Genomic DNA, 21,522 nt, shown 5'->3' on the forward strand with positions numbered 1-21,522 from the left:
TTTCATAATGCTTTTAAAGCTGAAACTATTAGTCAATCTAAAATCAATTGCCAACTATTTTGATAATTAGTTAATCATTAAAGTTTAAAATCAATTTATCCAGCAGAAATGTAAAATATTCATGAGAGGATTTGCTTTTTGACGACACAAACATTGAAGACATCATCTTGGGCTCTGGGAAATTGTGGTTCACTATTTTTGGACATTTTATAATCTTACCAGTTTATAAATTTAGGGATTAATTTGTAGTGAAAACAATCATTAATTTCAGCCCTGGTTGCTTTAAAATCTCTCTCAACATTAAACCTGATACGAGTTGTGTTAGTTGTGATGAAGTGACCTCAGAGTTCAAACCCCCTCTCTCTGTGTGTGAGACAGAAGGTTTCTCATGGGGTTAGACGTAAGCCAAATTAAAAGTGCCCACGATGACACATTTCCCTCCTTAAATACTGAACATTCATTCACGTATCGGAGCGCGTACGCATCATCGACCTGCTGACCAATGACAGAGCAGAATGTTTGTCCACTGACCAGTAGAAAGGAGGAGTGCTGACGGTCAGAGCAGGTGGTCTAGACTCTGGACCACCTGCTCTGACCGTCAGCACTCCTCCTTTCTCTAGACTCTAGAGGAAGGCGGCATCTTGAGTTTCAACGGGGGGATTTTGGTGTGTGTGTGTGTGTGTGTGTGTGTGTGTGTGTGTGTGTGTGTGTGTGTGTGTGTGTGTGCGTGTGTGCGCGTGTGTGTGCGTGTGTGTGTGTGTGTGTGCCCTCTGCTCAAGTCTACAGGCAGCGACACTATTTCTGTCCCTCAATCAAAAGTATCCCGTTACCCTCCATCTCACTCCTCCTTCATTCTGATATGATCTTTCCTTCTTCTTTATAAAAACCTGAGGCCTCGTTTTGTTGTTTGTTTCACTCAAATAAAAAACAAAAAGACATTTTCTCTTCCGACTACTGTAGGATCTCATCATGCAGATACTTTTCAGCACCAACGCAGTGAAGTTAAAAAAAGTTTTAGAGGATAACTTCAGTATTTTCTCACAGACTGATGTGTACGGGCTTCTAAAGGCCTTAAAGGAGCTTGTTGAAAAGTCAGCAGATATACTCGACCTTTTGTTCTGCTGTGTCTCTCTTTTCGTTCAGGCTGAAGTTCCCGTCGGACCTGGACGAGCTGCGGGAGCTCGCTGAGATGCTTAAGTTTTATAAACAAGAACATCACGGCTACGTTCTGCTGCTGTTCTGCAGCGCCTACCTCTACAAGCAGTCCTTCGCCATACCGGGCTCCTCCTTCCTGGTGAGACACACTGAGCATCACGTCACATTTAGACATGACATCGAGGAATGATGCACGGTGTTTGGTTGACACAACTTGAATCCATCTCTCTATCTATCCATCCCTCCCTCCTTCAGAACATGTTAGCCGGAGCCATATTCGGGCCCTGGGAGGGTCTGATGCTGGCCTGCGTACTCACCACTGTCGGCTCCACGTTCTGCTTCCTGCTCTCCTCTACGTTTGGAAAGCAGCATGTTGTTCACTTCTTCCCAGAGAGGGTGGCCCTGCTGCAGAGGAAGGTAGGCGTCTCCATCCACTCGTTAACTTCTTCAGAGTGCTCTTCTTGTGCACATCACATCCATCTGGGTATCTGGATATCTGGAGTTCCTACCAACCCACAAACTGGGAAATAACACCCCCCAGTCCGTTTTCAGATCTCTTTCCCCTTCCTATGTCACACGCAGGCTCATTAGAATATCTCCGCCCACACCTTTGCAAAGGTGCACCATAGTTTTCTCGCGAGCCAATCAGAGCAGACTGGTGTTACAGGTCTATTCAGACAGACAGGATGAGGGTTTTTTGAACATTAAAGCATGTAAACATGTTCTAGTAGAAACACAAAATACAAGTATGAACCTGAGAATGAGCTGATATGGAACCATGATAGGCTCTGTTAGGATGTACTCAATGCTAACGTCAGCTAGCGAGCATGCTCACAACAACAAAGACATTTCCACTGTTCAGAGATTTGAAGAGCATTTTACCTTCTCTTCTCTTTTTATCCTCTTAACCTCCGAACCTCTGTGACTGCTACTATGAATTTAGCCTTCAGACACAAGCAAGACAATAAATAGATATATATATATATATATATTGCTATTTAAAACAAAATCTCCCCCAAGTCTGACGTTCAAAGTTAATTTTTTGGTTGTGCATTTTGCAGCACTGATTAATGATAATGGGGGGAAAACAATGAATACAGCAAAAGGCAAACAGTGATGGAAGATTTTTTTTCCATTAATACTAATTATTAATTATTTGACTTTTCTGCAGTCTTCTCAGTTCCTCCTATACAGACTTTATGACGCTCTGTTACGTTTACTTATCCCCTCATTTTCCTTCACCATCTTTGTCCTTTCATTCCTTCCTTCCTTCCTTCCTTCCTTCCTTCCTTCCTTCTCTCTCTCTTTCCTCCCTCCGTCAGGTGGAGGAAAATCGTAGCAGTTTGTTCTTCTTCCTCCTTTTCCTTCGTTTCTTCCCCATGACTCCTAACTGGTTCCTTAACATCACCTGTCCCGTCCTCAACATCCCTATGCCCATTTTCTTCTCCTCTGTGTTCATAGGTGAGACTACACACACACACACACACACACACACACACACTGAAAACACACACACACTCTGCACAAACAGCCATGATGACTTACTGATTGTCACGATTCTCCTCCAGGTTTGATCCCCTACAACTTCATCTGTGTCCGTACGGGCTCCATGCTGTCAGAGATCTCCTCCCTGGATGACATCTTCTCCTGGGCGACGCTCGCTCAGCTCCTGGCCATCGCCCTCATGGCTCTCCTCCCAGGAGCGCTGATCAAACAGTACAGCAAAGGTCACCTCAAGGTGGACGGCATGGACAGTAACGGAGCCAGCCAGGAGGCTGAGGTCAAGCAGGACCGGAAGAGGCGATGATTCTGGGATGAATCATCTGGTTTGGGATTTACCCAACATCATGCCAGAAGGAAACACTCTCTCCACCGGGAGGCATGTGACCTTCTGTCCACTTCAGCCTCGTGATTTGTGTAAGGTCACACCGAAAGCTCGTCATACTTATAGTATGATCTGTTCTGAACGTTTGGAAATGTCTTCAGGTCGTGTTGCACCGGGCTTCAAGACTACAGTTTCCTTTAAATGCTATTACACAGAGCTAAAGTCTTCTGAGATGGGCCCTAAAGTTCTTTAGTCTTACAATAAAATAAGGTCTTAAGTTGAGGCTGAATGTTCGCTCTTCAAAGTGCACATCCTGGAGAAATACTGTGATGAGGATTGGTGTTTGTTATCACAAACTTTGTCGTTACCCGCCGCCATTTTCTGGCGTGTGCCCGATCGATCGGTGCTGAGCATGAGATGAGAAGGAAGCGAGATGGCTCACTCCGTAGCTACCTCCATCAGGAGTTAAAGGATGTGTTAAATTCTTTTTTTAACACTTGATCTATGGAGAGGCGAAGTCCTGCCCCTTCCGCTGGACCCCCATGGGACCTTATCTCAGAAAGAATATGAATAACGGTGGTCAACGGTGAGAGACAAATCATTTTTTGATCCCGTTTGAATTGCTCCATGAATCACACACGTGATGTTTGTTAATTTAAAACATCATTTTGCAAGTGAAGATATAAGACTGTGAAAATACGTAATTAGAAAGACCACACAACCGAAAGTCGCATAAGGGACGTCTCTCTCGCTGAAGCTAGTGTTAGTGACGTATGTTGTGCGAGACGAGAGATGTTGTTCACTGAGCGGTTTCACACAAAACTAGAAGTGCACTCGGAGAGCGCAGACCTCCGCCAAGGCAGCTTTCATGTCCGTCGCTGCCCCTAAAGCGTCGTCGTCACTCTTTGCAAGTCACCAAGTGTGCCTCGGTGGAAGTTAACTGTAAGGTCACCGTGTTTGATGAGAAAAAAATGGTGAGAGGCTCGGTGACGCGTCATCAGTTACACTGCGCATGTCCTAAAGCCTGATGTGTTAATGCACAGGCTGAGCGGAGTTATTAAAAAAAATTCCCGAAGCCGGATCATGATTCGGTTCGTCACCAAAATCGAATGGCGTGTTCATTGTGCCACACTTCTCCCCTCCAAAAGATTTCATTCAAATCCACATTGGACTTTTGGAGTAATCATGCTAACGGACAAATCAACGTCGGTGAACACATAACCTCCTTCCTTGGCCTTCGGCCTTGGCGGAGGTAACTAAATAATACTACGACAAACTGAAACTCTCTTGACTTGCAAAATTATCTTTTAAATTGACAAACATCAGATGTGTGATTCATGGCACAATTCAAACGGGATCAAATCAATATTTGTCTCTCTACCGTTCATATTGTTTTCCAAAATAAGGTCCCATAGTGGTCCACCGGAGGAGGAGGGACTTCGCTATCCATCGGGCAAGTGAGTAGCCCGACGTGGCATTTCACTTGCCCCGAGCAAGCGGGTAATCCTTATGAAGCTTTCATCTAACAACAGAAAAACTAAGTTCCTCTTTAATAATAGTATTTCTTTTGGAGACTGTCTTTAGAAGATCACTGTGAATATGAGGCCTTTAACGGAGTGTGATGTTGCACTTTATGTGTGTGTGTTAGTATCAGTGTAACTGATTTAAGTTTGGATTTGTACTATTTATATTTTTTAAAAACAGTATTTTACAGAGCAGTTTATAGGGAATAGTCTTTCTTATCAAAACTGGTAGTTTGCTCTAAATTCAGGTGCGGCCGCAGCACAGACAGTTTATTTTAGCAGATCTGGATCATCTCCTGTATTATTTAGAGACATTTCATAATTAACATAATTAAAAAAAACATTTCTTGTATATATATATGTATATATAAATATATACATATATATATATATATATATATATAGCCGAGTCCAGAGGCCGTCTTACTTATGATGATCTTATTTTGTTTTAGGGCTGTCAAAGTTAACGGATAATAACACGTTAACGCAAATGTGTTTTAACGCCACTAATTTCTTGCGATTAAGCCCAGATGCTGTTCGATCTTTCAAAGGTTCCAGCGGGCTTTTAAAACTAGAGGGCAGATCCTGGTATCATATAAATCTATAAAACCTGATGAATCCATCAGTACCAACCATGTCATACTAGCTGGTCACGGAGGAGTTTAAATAATGCGCCATACTTAAGCAAAATTTTGGCGAGGAAAAACTGGCATGTCCATGTTCAAAGGGGTCCCTTGACCTCTGACCTCCAGATCAGTGAATGTAAATGGGTTCTATGGGTACCCACGAGTCTCCCCTTTACAGACATGCCCACTTTATGATCATCACATGCAGTTTGGGGCAAGTCATAGTCAAGTCAGCACACTGACACACTGACAGCTGTTGTTGCCTGTTGGGCTGCAGTTTGCCATGTTTTGATTGGAGCATATTGTTTTATGCTAAATGCAGTACCTGTGAGGGTTTCTGGATCAATATCTGTCATTGATTAGTGTTGTTCATTGATTTACAATAATAAATATATACATATATTTGCATAAAACAGCATATTTGTCCACTCCCATGTTGATAAGAGGATTAAATACTTGACAAATCTCCCTTTAAGGTTCATTTAGAACAGATAAAAAATGTGTAACTAATTTGCGATTAAATATTTGAATCGATTTACAGCCCTAGTTTTTTTTTGTTGTTAACGATGTTGCTTTAAGTTTTAAAAGGCTTTGTGTCGGTGTCAGGACTTTTGTTCTTTTCTTTGACCAAAAAGTTAAAGAAATCTTCAACATCTTTTAGTTTTTTTATTTTAATCCAACATGTTGTTTGGTAGAATGTGTAAACATGTAATACAATCTGTAATGTCTGTTTACAGTTCCATCTTTCAGAATCAATAATTAATCGTGACAAAGTGAAACGTGGTATTTTGGATGCAGACAGTCATTTATTTGTGACTTCCTTGCGGTCACACGGCCGATGACCCTGATTGACTTACAGCAACACACTTAAAAACATCCAGTTACCAACAACACACACTGTCACACACCTCATGTTAAAACCTCTCTCAGTACACACACACACATTACATACTGCAGAAAGACATTTTAGTTCATGCACACAAACACACACCTTCACATTGGCATCGGCAGGCACTCGACTCAGTAAACACGAGGACCTGACTAGAACTGCATGAACTTAAATGTGTTGTTAGTTGGCAGAAGACACGCAGATAGATGTATATATGTGCACATTAGATTAGTTTCTGGGAGGTTTGTGATGCTTCAGGTGAAAGGTCAGGGGGTCACCGTCGGGTCATACTACTAGCAAGGCAACAAACAGATCAGATCACAGCCTCAGTTTGACATTAGAGGGTCTTTCTCCCGGCTCATATGTACATATATATCACCATCCATCTATCTTCTACAACCCTGCCAACACACTGTAAACTCAATAGTGATAATATCACAGATTAACAGGCAAACAATAGTTGTAGTGTAGTCAGTGCTGCCAGTCGCTCAGCTGTAAACAGCTCAGTAGTGGTTAGGACTTACTGTAAAGCCTACAGTACAATATAAGCTACTGTAGTGTAGGACTGTAATCGCATCAAAGTGTAACAAAATGAAACCAAAAAATCAAATGGACTTGTTTTAGATAAAGGGCTCTGGTGAATTTCTAATGTTCCTCATTCAAAAAGGATAGTTCAGGTGTTTTGAAGTGAGATACGACACGCCCCCCAGCTTGGAGAAACAGACAGGAGTTACCGCAACGTACCGCTCTGGACGCCACATTAGTTCAGATCCCAAAGTCACAAAATAACACAAACAAATAGAACCCATCAATGCGGCGGTAGACCAGAAACTCTGGAAACTTCTGTGATGTAAAAAATGACTGTTTTTGTGAATGGAGTCTGGTGGCTATAAAGACGGCGATATCACGGCTTCAGGGGCAGCAGCAGAACATATTTTAGACAACTAAAAAAATCAATAACAGTTTAAGTATACACTATATTTAGAATATTTTGGCTGGTTTACCCTGCCGTGAAACAGCCCTTTCTGACGGGAACTGAAACAGTTATCTATGCTCTCGTCAACCAGACGCCATTGAAAAAAACTGTATTTTTACCTCGCAGAACGCGGGGAGTTTGCTGCTCTACCGCTCCCTCGATCGGTTAGTTCGTTTGTGCTATTGTGTGATATTTTTGTTACTTTTGGATTGACCAAAGTCACACAAATAAACTAACCGATTAAGGCAGCGGTTGACCAGCAGCCCCTGTGTTCTGCGAGGTATAATTACAGGTTTTTTTTCAATGGAGTCTGGTGGATTTGGCGAGAGCATAGTTAGATACAACGGCTTCAGTTCCCCGTCAGAGAGGGCATTCTCACGGCAGGATAAACCAGCGAAAACATTCCTAAATATAGCGTTCACTTAAACTGTTATTGATTCTGTAAGGTGTCTAAAATCTGTTTTCCCGTGCTGGTACTCGTCTTGTTTCTTCAAACTGGGTGCGTGCCGACCGCCATCAACTGTAAGTAATACACTGACTATGGATAAGTAACGTAGAACTATCCCTTTAACTACACACTTGAGGTTTTAAGAAACTTCATTTTGGCAGTTTATTTGGGATAAGTCTCCCAAAATAGAGTTCATGTTTGGCCTGGGTTAAACTCTTAAACACCGAGCTGGTGCCAGATTTGGCTAGAAAGGCATCTGTGCAAATTGTCCACCATGGCTGAGACCACAATCAGTCCCAAACAAATTGATAGCGGCAACACAATTACACAACGCAAAGATAACAAACATCTTCCGCATCATCATCATCATCACGAGACAAACATCCAGTGAGTTGCATAATTTAAAAAAGAAAACATGAAGAGTGTTGTTATTCAGTCAGTGCAAAAGGTTCAGTGCTGAGCAGAAGTCTGTGCTGCTCCGAGACATGCAAGTAGTCGACGTAGACCAGAGTGGTTAAAAGACACAACGTGCAAAATATCAAATACCCAAATAACATGAAACAGAACGAGCAGGCAACGACGCCATTGGCTTTCAGTGAGCAGCGCTGCAGCTCATTGGCTGAGAGAGAGAAAACATACAGTACCATCAGTCTACTGGTCTGCTCTTGTTGGACGTCACATAAATAATACAATGTTTGAGGACGACAGGCTGATGAATGGCAACTTGTCCTTAAAACAAAAAGCTTATTTGTCCTTCACACAATGAAAACGTGAAGTTCACTGGCTCACAGAAATCACATTGGTCACATATTGAGGTGACTAAAATCAAAAAGCTATGATGAAAGCCGGCTCAGGTGAGAGGAGGGCCGTCCCGAATACCAAATTTATTGGGCTTCGAAGCTTTGGTGAGAAATATTATAACGCAATATTGCTGCAGCAATATCAGTCTGAGAATAACTAATAACAATTCATGTTGAATATTATTAATGTTGAGGGATTATTCCTTATTTCATGGGCTAATTGGGGATTTATACATTATTAGTACATATTAAAAAAAGGATTTGACTAGAGAGCCAAAGTCACGCCCCTTCTGATGGACCTCATGTGACCTTCGGAAAAAATATCAGTAGTCAACAGAGAGACAAATATGTTTTTTGTCCCGTTTGAATTGCGCCATGAATCACACATATGATGTTTGTCAATTTAAAACATAATTTTTGCAAGTCAAGAAAGTCTCAGTTTGTCGTAAAACTGTTGAAGTATCAGACTGAAAATACATTAGAAAGACGACACACCCAAAAGTCTCTCTCTCTGAAGCTACGATGTCTGTGTGATTCCTACTGGGATGAACTCACACCAGCAACGGGTCTCTCTCGTTCTCTCTCTTCCCGACTGATAAAAAGAGCAGGAGTCTCTGGATAAAACACATCAGGTCAGATAACGGTTCATCTGTGCCTGGCCTAGCTAGTGTTGGTGACGCATATTGTCCGAGACGAGAGATGCAGCTCACTGAGCGGTTTCTCACAAAACTAAATGACACTTCGGCAAACTGAGACTTTCTGGACTTGAAGGGGCGACTTGACCTAGGCTCTCTATACTGATTTGGAGGTTGGTTACCATGGCAACGATCAAAGCTTCGAAGCATTCGGGTCAGACCTAGTTGAGAAAAGTGGAAAAATTAACCAAAAGTTTTTTTTTGTTTTTTTAAATGAGTTAAGAAGACTTGGTCTGGAGCCAGGAGAAGTACCAGCAGGGAGCGCTTCTTTCCTCTTCTACCTCCTCTTATTCTTTCTTAACGGTCTCCACAATCCCAACCATCTCTTCCATGTGCATTATGGCTCTCATGTCACCTGTAATTTTTTCCAGGAAGTGCAGATGAAGCCTCTCAGTAGCTGGAGACAGATCATTTCAAATTTTGGTGACAGGGAACAAGCAAGTGGCAACCACCATGAAGAGCCTGTCCATCAAAGCAAACACAGCTTCCTCCGCCTCCTATCTCCTCACTTCCTGTCTACATGATGTGGGACCATCCCTCCCCTCTCCCCCTCTCTCTCCCTCTCTGTGTGAAGCGGTACAGCAGGGTGGGTTCATCCCTAAAGCTGTGCTGACCCATTAGGTGATCCAACACTCCTCCCCGCTGAAGTCGAACGGCATACAGTCGGGCCTCGGCTCGCCCGGGGCACAGGCCTCGCTCAACCAGCCAGTCCACCAAGTCGCTGCCCTGAAACACACTTTCACAGCGGGACTGGGGGTGTTCATGGAGATGGAGGGGTGGACTCGAAGCAAGACCACGCTGGTGTAGGTGGTGAGGATCAGCTGGGTCGTGAGGAATCTGCTCCTCTGGGATATCAGAACTGGAAATATGTGATGGAAGCAAAGATGGGCCGCAGGATTCAGCTGGATCTGATTGCAGAATTTGCGGCTCGTGGTTTAGTTGCTCCTGAAGATCCTGATGTGGGTGTAGGTAGTACCGGGGCTGATGGAAGGGGGAATGTCTCAAGGCCCCGTTCTCCTCCTCTAGTCCTCCTTCTCCTCCGAACCTGTCATTATCAGAGGAAGGATTCACCTGTCGAAGCGCTCACACTCTCCCCTGAGGCACTTTGAGGAGATAAGAGAGGAAAGAAAAGGGCAGGCGAAGGAAAGCAGGGAGGAAGAAAGGAAAGGATTAATAAGAGAAAGGACTAGTAGATGTGTTAGAATAAAAGAAAAGAAAAGCACCCAAGACTCATGAAACATCCAGAAACAAAGAGTTTTAGTTAGTAGAGTTTTGTGGTGGCTAAATTTGATATTCAACATTTAAAACATTGTAAGATTTCATATTGATTACTGTTAAAAAGTAAACAAGGGAAACAAAATTAGACTATAGTAGCAGCAGCAAAACAGATCAACGGATAGAAATCATGCAAAGAGGATGCAGAGAAAAATCATCAAAATCAAATGAAATCGAAGCTGATGATTATATTCTCCAGCACATATTCACATGCGCTTTCCAAAGAGAAGATAAAACATCCCGTATCTGACACATTAGACTCGTACCTGCGCGTGTGCACTATGTCTTGTACACACTGGTCTTTGTGGTAGCGGACAAACTGGGTACAGGTGAGTCTGACCTCCTCTGGTACACCTGAGGGACTCAGATCCTCAGCGTCTCTGCCCTGCCACAGCCCGAGCAACCTGACACACACACACACACGAACACTGTTCTAGTTCTGTGTTTCTCATTTGATCTCAAATGAATGTAGAAACCACAATGATAGATATATGAAGTCTCCCTCACCTCTTCTTGAAGGGCAGGATGATGAGGTGTCTGTCCAGACCAAAGATCCCAAAGGACAGGAAACCCTGGGACAGAGACAAAGAGGAATACCAGCTACAGTTATTGTTTTTGTGCTCATAATCACTCATGTTAACACACGACACTCAGCGGTACCTGTCCATAGTTTGCCACGGCACAGAAGAACTGGAGTTCGAGGTAAAGTCTTCCTGGATCTTTGTTGAACAGCCACCACAGACAGCTGGACAGGTTCTACATACAGACAGAAACACCGACCAATCAGGCAACAGGAGATGCATCTACACAGTACTGAACTCAGCTCGCCATATTAAGGTATTCAGGTAAACTAAAGCAGATAATTAGACTGAGAAACGAACGGGCATGCTACCTGATATGCAACCTCCATCACCTCAGTAAACTGTGGAAACACTGTAGTGTGAACTCCAAAAACACACAGTCCGTTTATCAGCATGAACATGCTTCTAGATTCTGGATGGAGTCTATTGTTTCATTTTAAGGGACTCCTATTTACTTCCTGCTAATTATTCCTGATAGTCACACATTCACACACACTTAATGAGTGTTTGATCCTCACCGCTAGCAGGCTGACGAAGAGCAGCAGACAGAGCAGAACGTGTCTGAGTGTCTGTTTATCATCAGTGGGTTGAAGTCCAGCAGGTGGCGGCAGGTTCAGCGGCTGCTCAGAGGAGGAAGAACCCAGCGTCTGCTGCTCCTGCTCCTGCTGCTGCTGCCCGTCACAGAGCGCCCCACTGTGGCCTGGACATGAAGGGAAACCCAACTGTTAAAGTCCACGGTGACTGGAGAAACTCCTCATGTCCAGGATGTTTCACATGACTGCATAGCTTTCATTACACACTTTGAAACATGTGATATTTTTCCATTGAAAATGTGGATCAGTGTTTCCAAAGCCCAAGATGACCGGAACCAGATTCACGTTTAAGAAGCTGGAATCAGAGAATTTTAATCTTTACTCAAACCGATTAATCGATTATCAGAATAGTCGCAGATTAATTTAATATTTGAGAACTAATCGATTAATCGCTGCAGCTTTACTTGCTTTGGTTTCTGTCTTGGCTTAATTTAGATACATTACAGACAGATGACCGGTCCTAATTCAACAGCACAAAAAAACATTTTTATGTTTTAGAAGAAAACACATAAATGATCTTCTGTTTCATTTCATAAATGTAAGCATTAATATAAAACAGAGCATTGACATTTACTCTTTTCTATCTTATTTTTGGGACTGAGTGAAGTATAGAATATCTTTACTAACACATTCATACCTGTGCTCTTTGTGAGCTCCCTCTGCGTGCTGGCTATCATGTCAGGTATGGGCTGGAGAGGAGAGAAACCGTGGAGGTCTGGCAACACAACACAGACGATACAAATATTTACTGTATATCATCTCATTGATTGTGTTAAAGTGGCTTTAAAGGAAACATATAAGCACAACCAATCTTTAGTTTAAGTCCAGGTTTTTAAGCACAGATCGGAGCTACCTGAGTTGATGCTGCAGGCTGGTGAATTGGCCGCCTCTGGCTGCTGTTGTTGTTGTTGTTGTTGTTGTTGTTGTTGTGGATCCTCCAGGCCACCAGGGGTCCTCAGCTCATCACTGATGCCCGTTACAGCAGCTCTGTTCAGGGCCGTGTAGCCGCTCTGCTCCCTGGCTCCCTGACTGAGACCCATCAGAGATATGGCACCGAGCACCAGGCTGACCGCGAGCACCACGGCTGTGCTGATTATCTGGAGGAAGGAGAGGACAGACAGAGTATGAAGAAAATGTCCTGGACTGCTTCATTCTGAGTTCTATACTTTTACTTATATAATTAGACTGGAGAGCAGAACATAAGGTGGAATAGCAGCAGGTGTTTTTCTAACCTGAGCTCTGCCATAGAAGAAGGCCGAGTCTATGGTATCAGTCCTCTCTCCTGATATCAGAAGACCTCCGACCATCAGGAAGGGAACCCTACACACACACACACGCACACAGATTAGATTCTGGATGCAATAATCTACAAAGCAGACCTGTTGCTTTGTAACAAAGTTATCATCAAACTAAAAAAAGATTTCATCATTTCCACAGAACATCCCTGAGGTGTTTGTGTGTGCTGACCTACCCCCAACCCAGAATCATGAATACTCCCGGTCGGAGTCTCAGCAGGTCATCTCTGTTCGTCAGAGCCAGACAGAGAGGGATTAAACCTGAAAAACAGAACAAAACACTTACATACGACACACGAACGAACGGAAGGACGGACACGCAGAGCGCTATATACCCCGGACTACGTTGTCACGGGGGTATAATTAGTCTGCACTGAGTTTAAAGAAAGACTGAACAAGTAACAGTTACAAAAAAGAAGTAACCACCGTAACATTTCCAGAGTCCTCCGTGCTGATTTCTAATGTTTACTAACTCTGTTTTCCGGTACTAAGAATTTAGCAGGTTTTCCCGCGTTTAAAAAAACCTGCATATACTCTCGAATTTTCGTGGGAAAGTGTATAATTGACGGAAACAGAGGTGTTCTTATTGCTCACAAATACGCACACTTACCAGTCCAAATGTAGGTACTGTACAGAGACCCGTACAGCAGAGTGAAGGTGAGAATCTTGCCGAGCAGATTATCGTCTTGTTTCACCAAGAAGTTCCACAGGATCATACTGACACACACCAAAAACTAGAGCAGAGCAGAGTACAGTAGAGTAGGTTAAGGTAATATGAGGAGCTAATGTGCTCAATGAACATTTCCTGGACAAATTAACAGAGACAACACTTGAAATCAATAATAAATGTGTTTTTAAGCTTTAAAATCACTTGACTGACCTGAGCCAGGAAAAGATTTAAGGCAAAGAGGTGAGGAAGTCTGTTAAATTTCCTGCTCAGCAGCATCACCACTATGGTCCACACCTGAGAGAAGAAGACAAACTTGAGTTATTCATCTCTGCTTACATGTAACCTAACCTAATAAAGTCTGACAAATAGTCCTTATTCTTAATCATATTCTCCATGTCTGCAAACATACTAACCAGTGCTACGAGGCTGACGATGCTGATGTTGAAGCTGACGTTTTCCAGCTCTGTCACCAGGGGGGTCGGGTCCATTAGAGGGATTGTTAACAACCAGGCCGACACGTACATGATGGGTGCAGACAGAAACGTACTGATTACCATCCCTGATGTTACCTAAAGAAATGACAGAGAGAACACAAAGCACACCACTTACTGGCCGTGTCAAATGTAATTTGGATACAAAGCAAATGTATTTTGGCTTCAGTTCCCCATCAGAAAGGGGCTGCCTGACGGCTAAGTAAAGGTAAAAAAAAAAAATCAATATCAGTTTAAGTGTACGCTATATTGAGAATATTTTCACAGCTTAACCTCGCCGTCAGGCAGCCCTTTTGGGGAACTGAAGCCGTTAAAATGGCTGTCTTCAAAACCACCAGACTCCATTCACAAAAACAGTAAATTTACTTTGCAGAACACGGGAGTTGCTGCTCTACTGCTGCATCGATTGGTTAGCTTGTTTGTGTTATTGTGTGTCTTTCAGATCCGAACTAACACCCAAAAAACTATAAAAAATAAAAAATAAATAATGGAGTCGCCCTTTAATTGACCGTGCACAGACTTTAATCTGACAATATTAATTTGAAAACTGTCTAAAAAAGATTAGAAATTTGTTGTCTAAAATAGAAATAATCCCCATATATCTGGCACTTTTAATAAACAGAAATCAACACATTTTCTTCTCTTCCACCTTTTTCCTGAGGCCACCAATGATACAAATAATAATAATAATAATAATATATAATCTAAATTCTAACAGTAAAAATTTAAATATAGCCGATATAGTTGGTTTAAGTTAACACAAATATTAGTCAGCAATTAGCAAACAGAGCTATCTTGATACTTTACTACTACTACATGTAACTGGATTGAATAATGTGACTGGGCGGTGTCATGGTGTGGGGGATGAATACAGAGTACTGTGGATACAGTTGAAATTGTTAAATGGCAGACTAACAGCAAGAAATTGGAATGTTCTTGGCTTGCTTGTGTGTGTGTGATACTTTTATGGTTTATTCCTGTCATGTGACCTGACCAGGAGATCATGATGACGCCTTGTTTTTAAGTTGAAACGCTTCTAGCCACACCTCAAACCTTAAAATAATGTTTTAACGTGCGGGTTTTCTTGTTTTGGACCTAATTAATAAATTTCACAAAGAGTGCTTGGATTGTCCCTAAACATCTTCTATCTTAATTATAATGTTTCAAATGTTGTTTTGTTGCTTTGGTATGATTTGAAACTTACAAACTGCTGGTTTAAAGTGGGATTACTAAATCAACGGTGCTGCTTACCACCTCCAGCTCGATGTTGTAGTGTGCAGCGTAGATGGCCACGCTGGGCGCAGTTGGGAAGACTCCATATAGGAATGCAAAGTTAGACAAACTAGTGTGGTTGGCACTCGTGCTGTTCACTCCCACATCCAGAATATCCACCATGTCTTTACAGACCAGCGGCATCACCAGGCTGGAGAGAGACGGAAAACAAGATCCATAAAACTTCATCAAAGGCCAGATGTTTAAGTTCTCCTAGTTAATGAAGATAATGCAGCAGGGATGTATAAAAACCTCGGTATAGCAGCCCTGCAATTAAATTGTGCAGCTTATGTTTTTGTTGACTATGTGTAACCCTGTGGCAGCACTGATTCCACAGATTTCAGCTGATTGAAGAAGCAGAATACAGAAACTAGGGCTGCCCCCTCTCAGTCGTTAAGTCGACTAATCTTTCTTTATTCGATAAGTCATTTTTTTATGCTTTTTTTCATGCTGAATGACGTATTTCTAAGAAACTGAAGAGCACATCTCTGGTAAACACAAGATTTAAAGTGAAGCTTTTATGTGATTCTTTGTGGAGAAACTGTTTTATTCATCTGTCGATTAAATCAACCAATCGATAAGTCGACAAAGTCGTATGAGACAAAGTCGACTAAGAATTTATTTGGTCGGGGGCAGTCCTAACAGAAATATTTTTTGAAAGAAACAAATCTCACAAGTGCCTTCACAATGACAAAATGCCTCTTCAATGATAATAAAATGTGTCTTTAATAACGAAATGTGTTTTCAATCGTTAGGCAAGCCCAGACTCCTGCACAAATAGCACTAAGATCTGCCCTGATGCAGGTGGAAACGTGTTCTTTAATATTAACTCCAGCTAGGATTCACAATGCTCAAAATTACCCTCCATCGGAAAAGTTAAGACAACAAAGAAGTCTCAAAAGGGCTTATTCACATGCTGATAGTTGTTATATTTATTTGCTTACATTTTTTTTTATCATGCCGGTAATTTTAGTGGCTAATCTATTTGATATTAACAGGAAAAAATGGCTCAGCTTTAATCAGTTTCTGTGATCGCTTGCCAGTCTACATAAGTAGCAGCATTGGTTGGCTTCGAAACAAGCGAACAAGCCATTTTTTCCTTAGGAGCCAGTCCACCCCACCACCACCCTGCACAGCAGGTGATCTGAATAACCCTCCAATCAGCTCAGGGGAATTGTGACATTCAGATAAAATTAATTGGGGAAAAGGGAAATAACAACTGCTACAACAGAGGAGATATTTTAACTCATTTTTGAGGCTGTAGTTATTGGTGGCACTGCACTGGACAGCATTATATTGAGGCGTTCCTAATTAATCTGTCCCCCTTCATGTATGTATTATACCTAAATATAGTCAAATATATTATAAAACACTTTTAAATATACAATAATATACAGTATACAACCCAACATTACATCACACAGACACACCATCCCAGTCCTGCTTACAGTTTGGCAGTGATGAGGAGAATCAAGGCAACTCCAGTGTCTCTGGTTAGTTTTCTAAGCTGGCCGACCTGCCACGGAAACAGAGAGAGATTACTGAACACAGGGTTAAAATCAGCTGAAAACTAAGTTAAGCAAAATAAATTATACTTAGCTGGAGTAAGACTTAAAAGTAGACGGTACAAAAGACTGAAGAAAGTACCATAGTGAGGCCGAGGTAAAATAAGGCCGCCCCTCCAAACGAGTTAGCCAAGCCGTCTATGAACTCTGACAGCACAGCAGGGATCTGCTGGCCCAGGGCGAAGTGGGAGATGATTCCTACGATCACCATGAATACTATCGGGTTCTTCAACACCTGCAGGGGCGACAGAAAGAGGGTTACATAAAATAACTTTAAAAATAAACAGTTGGTAAGATCTTCATGTGCAACTAAGAAAACTTTATTGCAACCTCTAAAGGGTGTAAAGGTTTTGTATATACAACACCTGTAGGACTACAACTCCCAGGATGGTCAGAGTGCTGTGTGAATGGCTGGCCTGCTTCCACCTCTGCACCTCACAAAGAGCGAAGCCGATGGGATTGAGGAGCATGAGGGAGACCGGGGCAACTAGATAGATGTACTGGAGGTACTCTGGATATGTGCTCCGATACAAAGCATCAACTAGGAATACACAGAGAGAGATAAAGAGAGATGGGGATGTATACTCTTTGAGTCTTAAATACAGTATGTTCTTCACTGACAATTTGTATAGAATACATTAGTGTTAGTGATTTGTGTCCGCCTCACCTATTGGGTATCCTAAGGCAAAGTCATTGCTCTGTGTGGCGAAGATGGCGTACAAGCCAGCTTTGCTGTATCTGCAGTCTGGACTGGCCACCATCAGAGTCAGCACACATACCAGCACAAACACGGTCACCTACACACAGGATGGGAAGCATCAAAGTCAGGTTGTGTTTATGTGTTAGGTTCTTTATCACATTAATCTCAAACCACCACGATATGAAACAGAAAGTACACACACATATTGTACAAGTGTGACAGATGCACAGACACCAACCTTAGCGATCAGGACACTCCAGAGAAACGCCCAGATGACGTCTCCAAAGTCCAACAGCACCATGTTTTTAAAGAGCAGAGCTGGAAGAGCAAACTTGGACACAAAGTTCCCCAAACCCTTCGCCTGGCCCTCTGTGATGATATCTGCCCTAAAGGTAGGAAGGGAAGAAATAACCATGAAGAGGTTGTTCACTTCTTACTTTCATATTTTCATTGGGTATCTCTAAAATCCCTGCAGACAGCAGAACCTTAACATGCTGGCTTCATTCCTGTAAAACAGCAGGAAAATGGTTGTCTGTATTTGACTCTTTGACATTCGGTTGGGCTACTGTTTATTGTCCACCCTATGACCAATGCCCAACACAATCCCCAAACTGAGACCAAAAAAGATTTGAGTGTATGTCTGTGAAATATACAACTTCTACTTAACTGTAATGATGATGATGGCTTGGCATTTTGATCTAGTTGTTTGAGTTGCTGTTAGTAAATTGACCAAGCAGTGTTTTTAATGTGTAACTTTATATACTTATGATCATGTGCCATGTGATAATTTATGGTAAGATTATTAGTATTTTCCTTCAGTAGAGATGTATGTTTGATGTTGTTTGTTTGACATGTATTTTTCTTCTCTACTCTTCCTGTTTTTTTTCATGGTGTAATGGATATGTGATGATGTCACTTCCTCAACCAATAGGGATGGCAGACACTTCCAATCATCCAATCACATTGATTTGGTGGTGTTTAAAAGAAACACACACCACCATTTTACCTTCTTAATGTCCTGACGAAGGTCCTTGTTGACCGAAACGTTGACGAATAAAGCCGAGGAAAGTGTGTGCGGAGGGGATCTACTCCCAGCACCACAAACCATTTTGAGAATGTGCATGTTTACCTCTCCTTGAAAATAGGACCAAAAAACATCAATTCAAATCGATCATTTAAAGGTGTGTCAACAGTTGGGGGTGCACCTGTCCTACCTGCCAGCTATGTAGCCGCACAATATGATGCCAAAGCACTCAAGGAGAGCCGGGAAAAGCTTGTCGATGGACATGTGGGGCCCCACAGCAGCGCCTGCCACGGTACTGTGGGATATGTTCTTCCCGTGGATCAGCACGTAGCTGTTGGCGGTCTCCATGGTGATGACGGGATGGATGGGGGTCACAGAGGGGTCAGGTGATGGAGCACTCTGGAGGCTAGCATGGAAACACGTACAGTCAGCAGGCAATATAGAGATATACAGTAATAATAAAGAGCTTACATTACATGAAGTCTTCCTTAAAAGAACACTGGTTATTTTAATATTTAAGAGTAAAGGGGGCTGTTGGCTGAGTAGCAGGCTCTCAGTTAGCTAGTTACGCCCCTGTGCTCATAACGGTCCACCACCGTTAACTAGAGTCAAGTCAACAGGCTTCACTCACTGACAGCAACGGCTCCAACGGCTCCAACGGCTCCAACGGCTCTAACGGTTAACGGTTAACTCTAACGGCTCCAACGGCTCCAACGGCTCTAACGGTTAACTCTAACGGCTCCAACGGCTCCAACGGCTCCAACGGCTCCAACGGCTCTAACGGCTCTAACGGCTCCAACGGCTCTAACGGCTCTAACGGTTAACTCTAACGGCTCTAACGGCTCCAACGGCTCCAACGGCTCCAACGGCTCTAACGGTTAACGGTTAACTCTAACGGCTCTAACGGCTCCAACGGCTCCAACGGCTCCAACGGCTCTAACGGTTAACGGTTAACTCTAACGGCTCTAACGGCTCCAACGGCTCTAACGGCTCCAACGGCTCTAACGGTTAACGGTTAACTCTAACGGCTCTAACGGCTCCAACGGCTCTAACGGCTCTAACGGCTCTAACGGTTAACGGTTAACTCTAACGGCTCCAACGGCTCCAACGGCTCTAACGGCTCTAACGGTTAACGGTTAACTCTAACGGCTCCAACGGCTCTAACGGTTAACGGTTAACTCTAACGGCTCCAACGGCTCCAACGGCTCTAACGGCTCTAACGGTTAATGGTTAACTCTAACGGCTCCAACGGCTCTAACGGCTCCAACGGCTCCAACGGCTCTAACGGTTAACGGTTAACGGTTAACTCTAACGGCTCCAACGGCTCTAACGGCTCTAACGGTTAACGGTTAACTCCAACGGCTCCAACGGCTCTAACGGCTCTAACGGTTAACGGTTAACTCTAACGGCTCCAACGGCTCTAACGGCTCTAACGGCTCCAACGGCTCTAACGGCTCCAACGGCTCTAACGGCTCTAACGGTTAACGGTTAACTCTAACGGCTCTAACGGCTCTAACGGCTCCAACGGCTCCAACGGCTCTAACGGTTAACGGTTAACTCTAACGGCTCTAACGGCTCCAACGGCTCCAACAGCTCTAACGGTTAACGGTTAGTAACCGGTTAGTAACCGTTAACCGTTAGAGCGTTACTAACCGTTACTAACCGTTAGCCGTTAGAGCCGTTAGAGTTAACCGTTAGGTCTAACGGTTAGTAACGGTTAGTAACGGCTAGTAACGGTTAGTAACGGTTAGTAACGGCTAGTAACGGCTAGTAACGGTTAGTAACGGTTAGTAACGGCTAGTAACGGCTAGTAACGGTTAGTAACGGTTAGTAACGGCTAGTAACGGTTAGTAACGGCTAGTAACGGTTAGTAACGGCTAGTAACGGCTAGTAACGGTTAGTAACGGTTAGTAACGGTTAGTAACGGTTAGTAACGGCTAGTAACGGCTAGTAACGGTTAGTAACGGCTAGTAACGGCTAGTAACGGTTAGTAACGGCTAGTAACGGTTAGTAACGGTTAGTAACGGTTAGTAACGGCTAGTAACGGTTAGTAACGGTTAGTAACGGCTAGTAACGGTTAGTAACGGTTAGTAACGGCTAGTAACGGTTAGCTCGGTGCTAACAACATCAGTTAACATCTCGTTACACCGTGTGAACGGAGGACGGTAACTTCTGGTCTTAATGTGTGATTAAAGGATGTTAATGAATGTAGTTCCCCTCTGTTACCTAGAAGACCATCTCTGCTTCACATATGTCCCACATTCTGTCCTCTGTCCTCTGTCCTCTGTCCTCCTGTCTGTCCTCTGGTGTTGTTGTGATGTTTGAGGAGAGAAGCTCTGCTGCTGAATCTGACAGCTGCAACGCCCCTTCAGGAATGACTGACAGGCGATTCAGCCAATCATCAACGAGATACACTTCAACCTCCAGCTGTGATTGGTTCAAAGCGGCGCGGCGTAGTGCTGCATTCACGTGATGAGGGAATTATCAGCTCTTTGGACCTCACAGCTCATTATTATATTTTATAGCAGCAAATCAGCTACTAAATAAATAAATACCAAAATAAGTCCAGCAGGTAAAGTGATCCTGATAATATAATATAATATATAATATCCCTTCAGTTAAGAAGCAGCACCTCAAATAGAAGGTTTTAATACTCTCTTTATCTGCCTATAATAATATTATTATAATAGTGTATTATAAATATTCATCTTATTAAAGTGGATTTTGTCATTCATCGGTTAAATACTGTCATAATATCCCTTCAGTTAAGAAGCAACAGTGCCTCAAAAAAGAAAAGGTGTAGAGGGTTTTAATAATCTTTATTTGAACTTTAATAACATCATAATATACCAATAATAAAATACCCTCTCAACTCTTTGTATCTCTACATTTTTTTCAGCTGTTATTTTCCTCTACATTAAAGGTCCCATATCAGCTCATCTTCAGGTTCATACTTGTATTTTGTGTTTCTAATAGAACATGTTTTCATGCTCTAATGTTAAAAAAAAACTTTATTTTCCTCATCCTGTCTGTCTGAATATACCTGTATTCACCCTCTGTCTGAAACGCTCCGTTTTAGTGCATTTCAACAGAGTTGCAACGGAATTGCGTTGCTAGGC

The 21,522-nt window shown here is 42.7% G+C and overlaps 2 protein-coding genes across 3 annotated transcripts in view; one reads left to right on the plus strand and one right to left on the minus strand.

The window, feature by feature from the left end:
* The window catches only part of LOC119496080 (transmembrane protein 41A-B-like), a 6,987-nt gene extending 3,718 nt beyond the window's left edge, over window positions 1-3,269 (plus strand). The window contains exons 2-5 of the mRNA XM_037783147.1: window positions 1,144-1,294; window positions 1,411-1,572; window positions 2,478-2,616; window positions 2,724-3,269. Coding sequence (XP_037639075.1) covers window positions 1,144-1,294; window positions 1,411-1,572; window positions 2,478-2,616; window positions 2,724-2,962 — 691 coding nt within the window. The 3' untranslated portion in view covers window positions 2,963-3,269. The remainder of the gene's footprint in view (window positions 1-1,143; window positions 1,295-1,410; window positions 1,573-2,477; window positions 2,617-2,723) is intronic.
* A 5,773-nt stretch (window positions 3,270-9,042) lies between these two features.
* gpr155b (G protein-coupled receptor 155b) lies at window positions 9,043-20,768 on the minus strand. Of its 2 annotated transcripts, none has more exons than XM_037783142.1 (20): window positions 20,630-20,768; window positions 18,594-18,809; window positions 17,618-17,765; window positions 17,347-17,476; window positions 17,045-17,220; window positions 16,762-16,914; window positions 16,563-16,630; window positions 15,094-15,265; window positions 13,765-13,920; window positions 13,562-13,645; window positions 13,292-13,415; window positions 12,858-12,942; window positions 12,619-12,706; window positions 12,240-12,483; window positions 12,024-12,101; window positions 11,312-11,493; window positions 10,873-10,968; window positions 10,720-10,784; window positions 10,479-10,616; window positions 9,043-9,982 (listed from the first exon to the last, which is right to left on the minus strand). In XM_037783142.1, exons 2-20 carry the CDS (start codon window positions 18,749-18,751, stop codon window positions 9,454-9,456), a joined length of 2,874 nt encoding a protein of 957 aa, XP_037639070.1. In that variant the 5' UTR covers window positions 18,752-18,809; window positions 20,630-20,768; the 3' UTR covers window positions 9,043-9,453. The 2 variants fall into 2 exon arrangements, with proteins under 2 accessions (XP_037639070.1, XP_037639071.1); XM_037783143.1 differs by having other exon boundaries at window positions 9,841-10,040.
* Window positions 20,769-21,522: the final 754 nt, after the last annotated feature.

Source organism: Sebastes umbrosus, chromosome 10, assembly GCF_015220745.1.
Source record: "Sebastes umbrosus isolate fSebUmb1 chromosome 10, fSebUmb1.pri, whole genome shotgun sequence".
NCBI lineage: Eukaryota > Metazoa > Chordata > Actinopteri > Perciformes > Sebastidae > Sebastes > Sebastes umbrosus.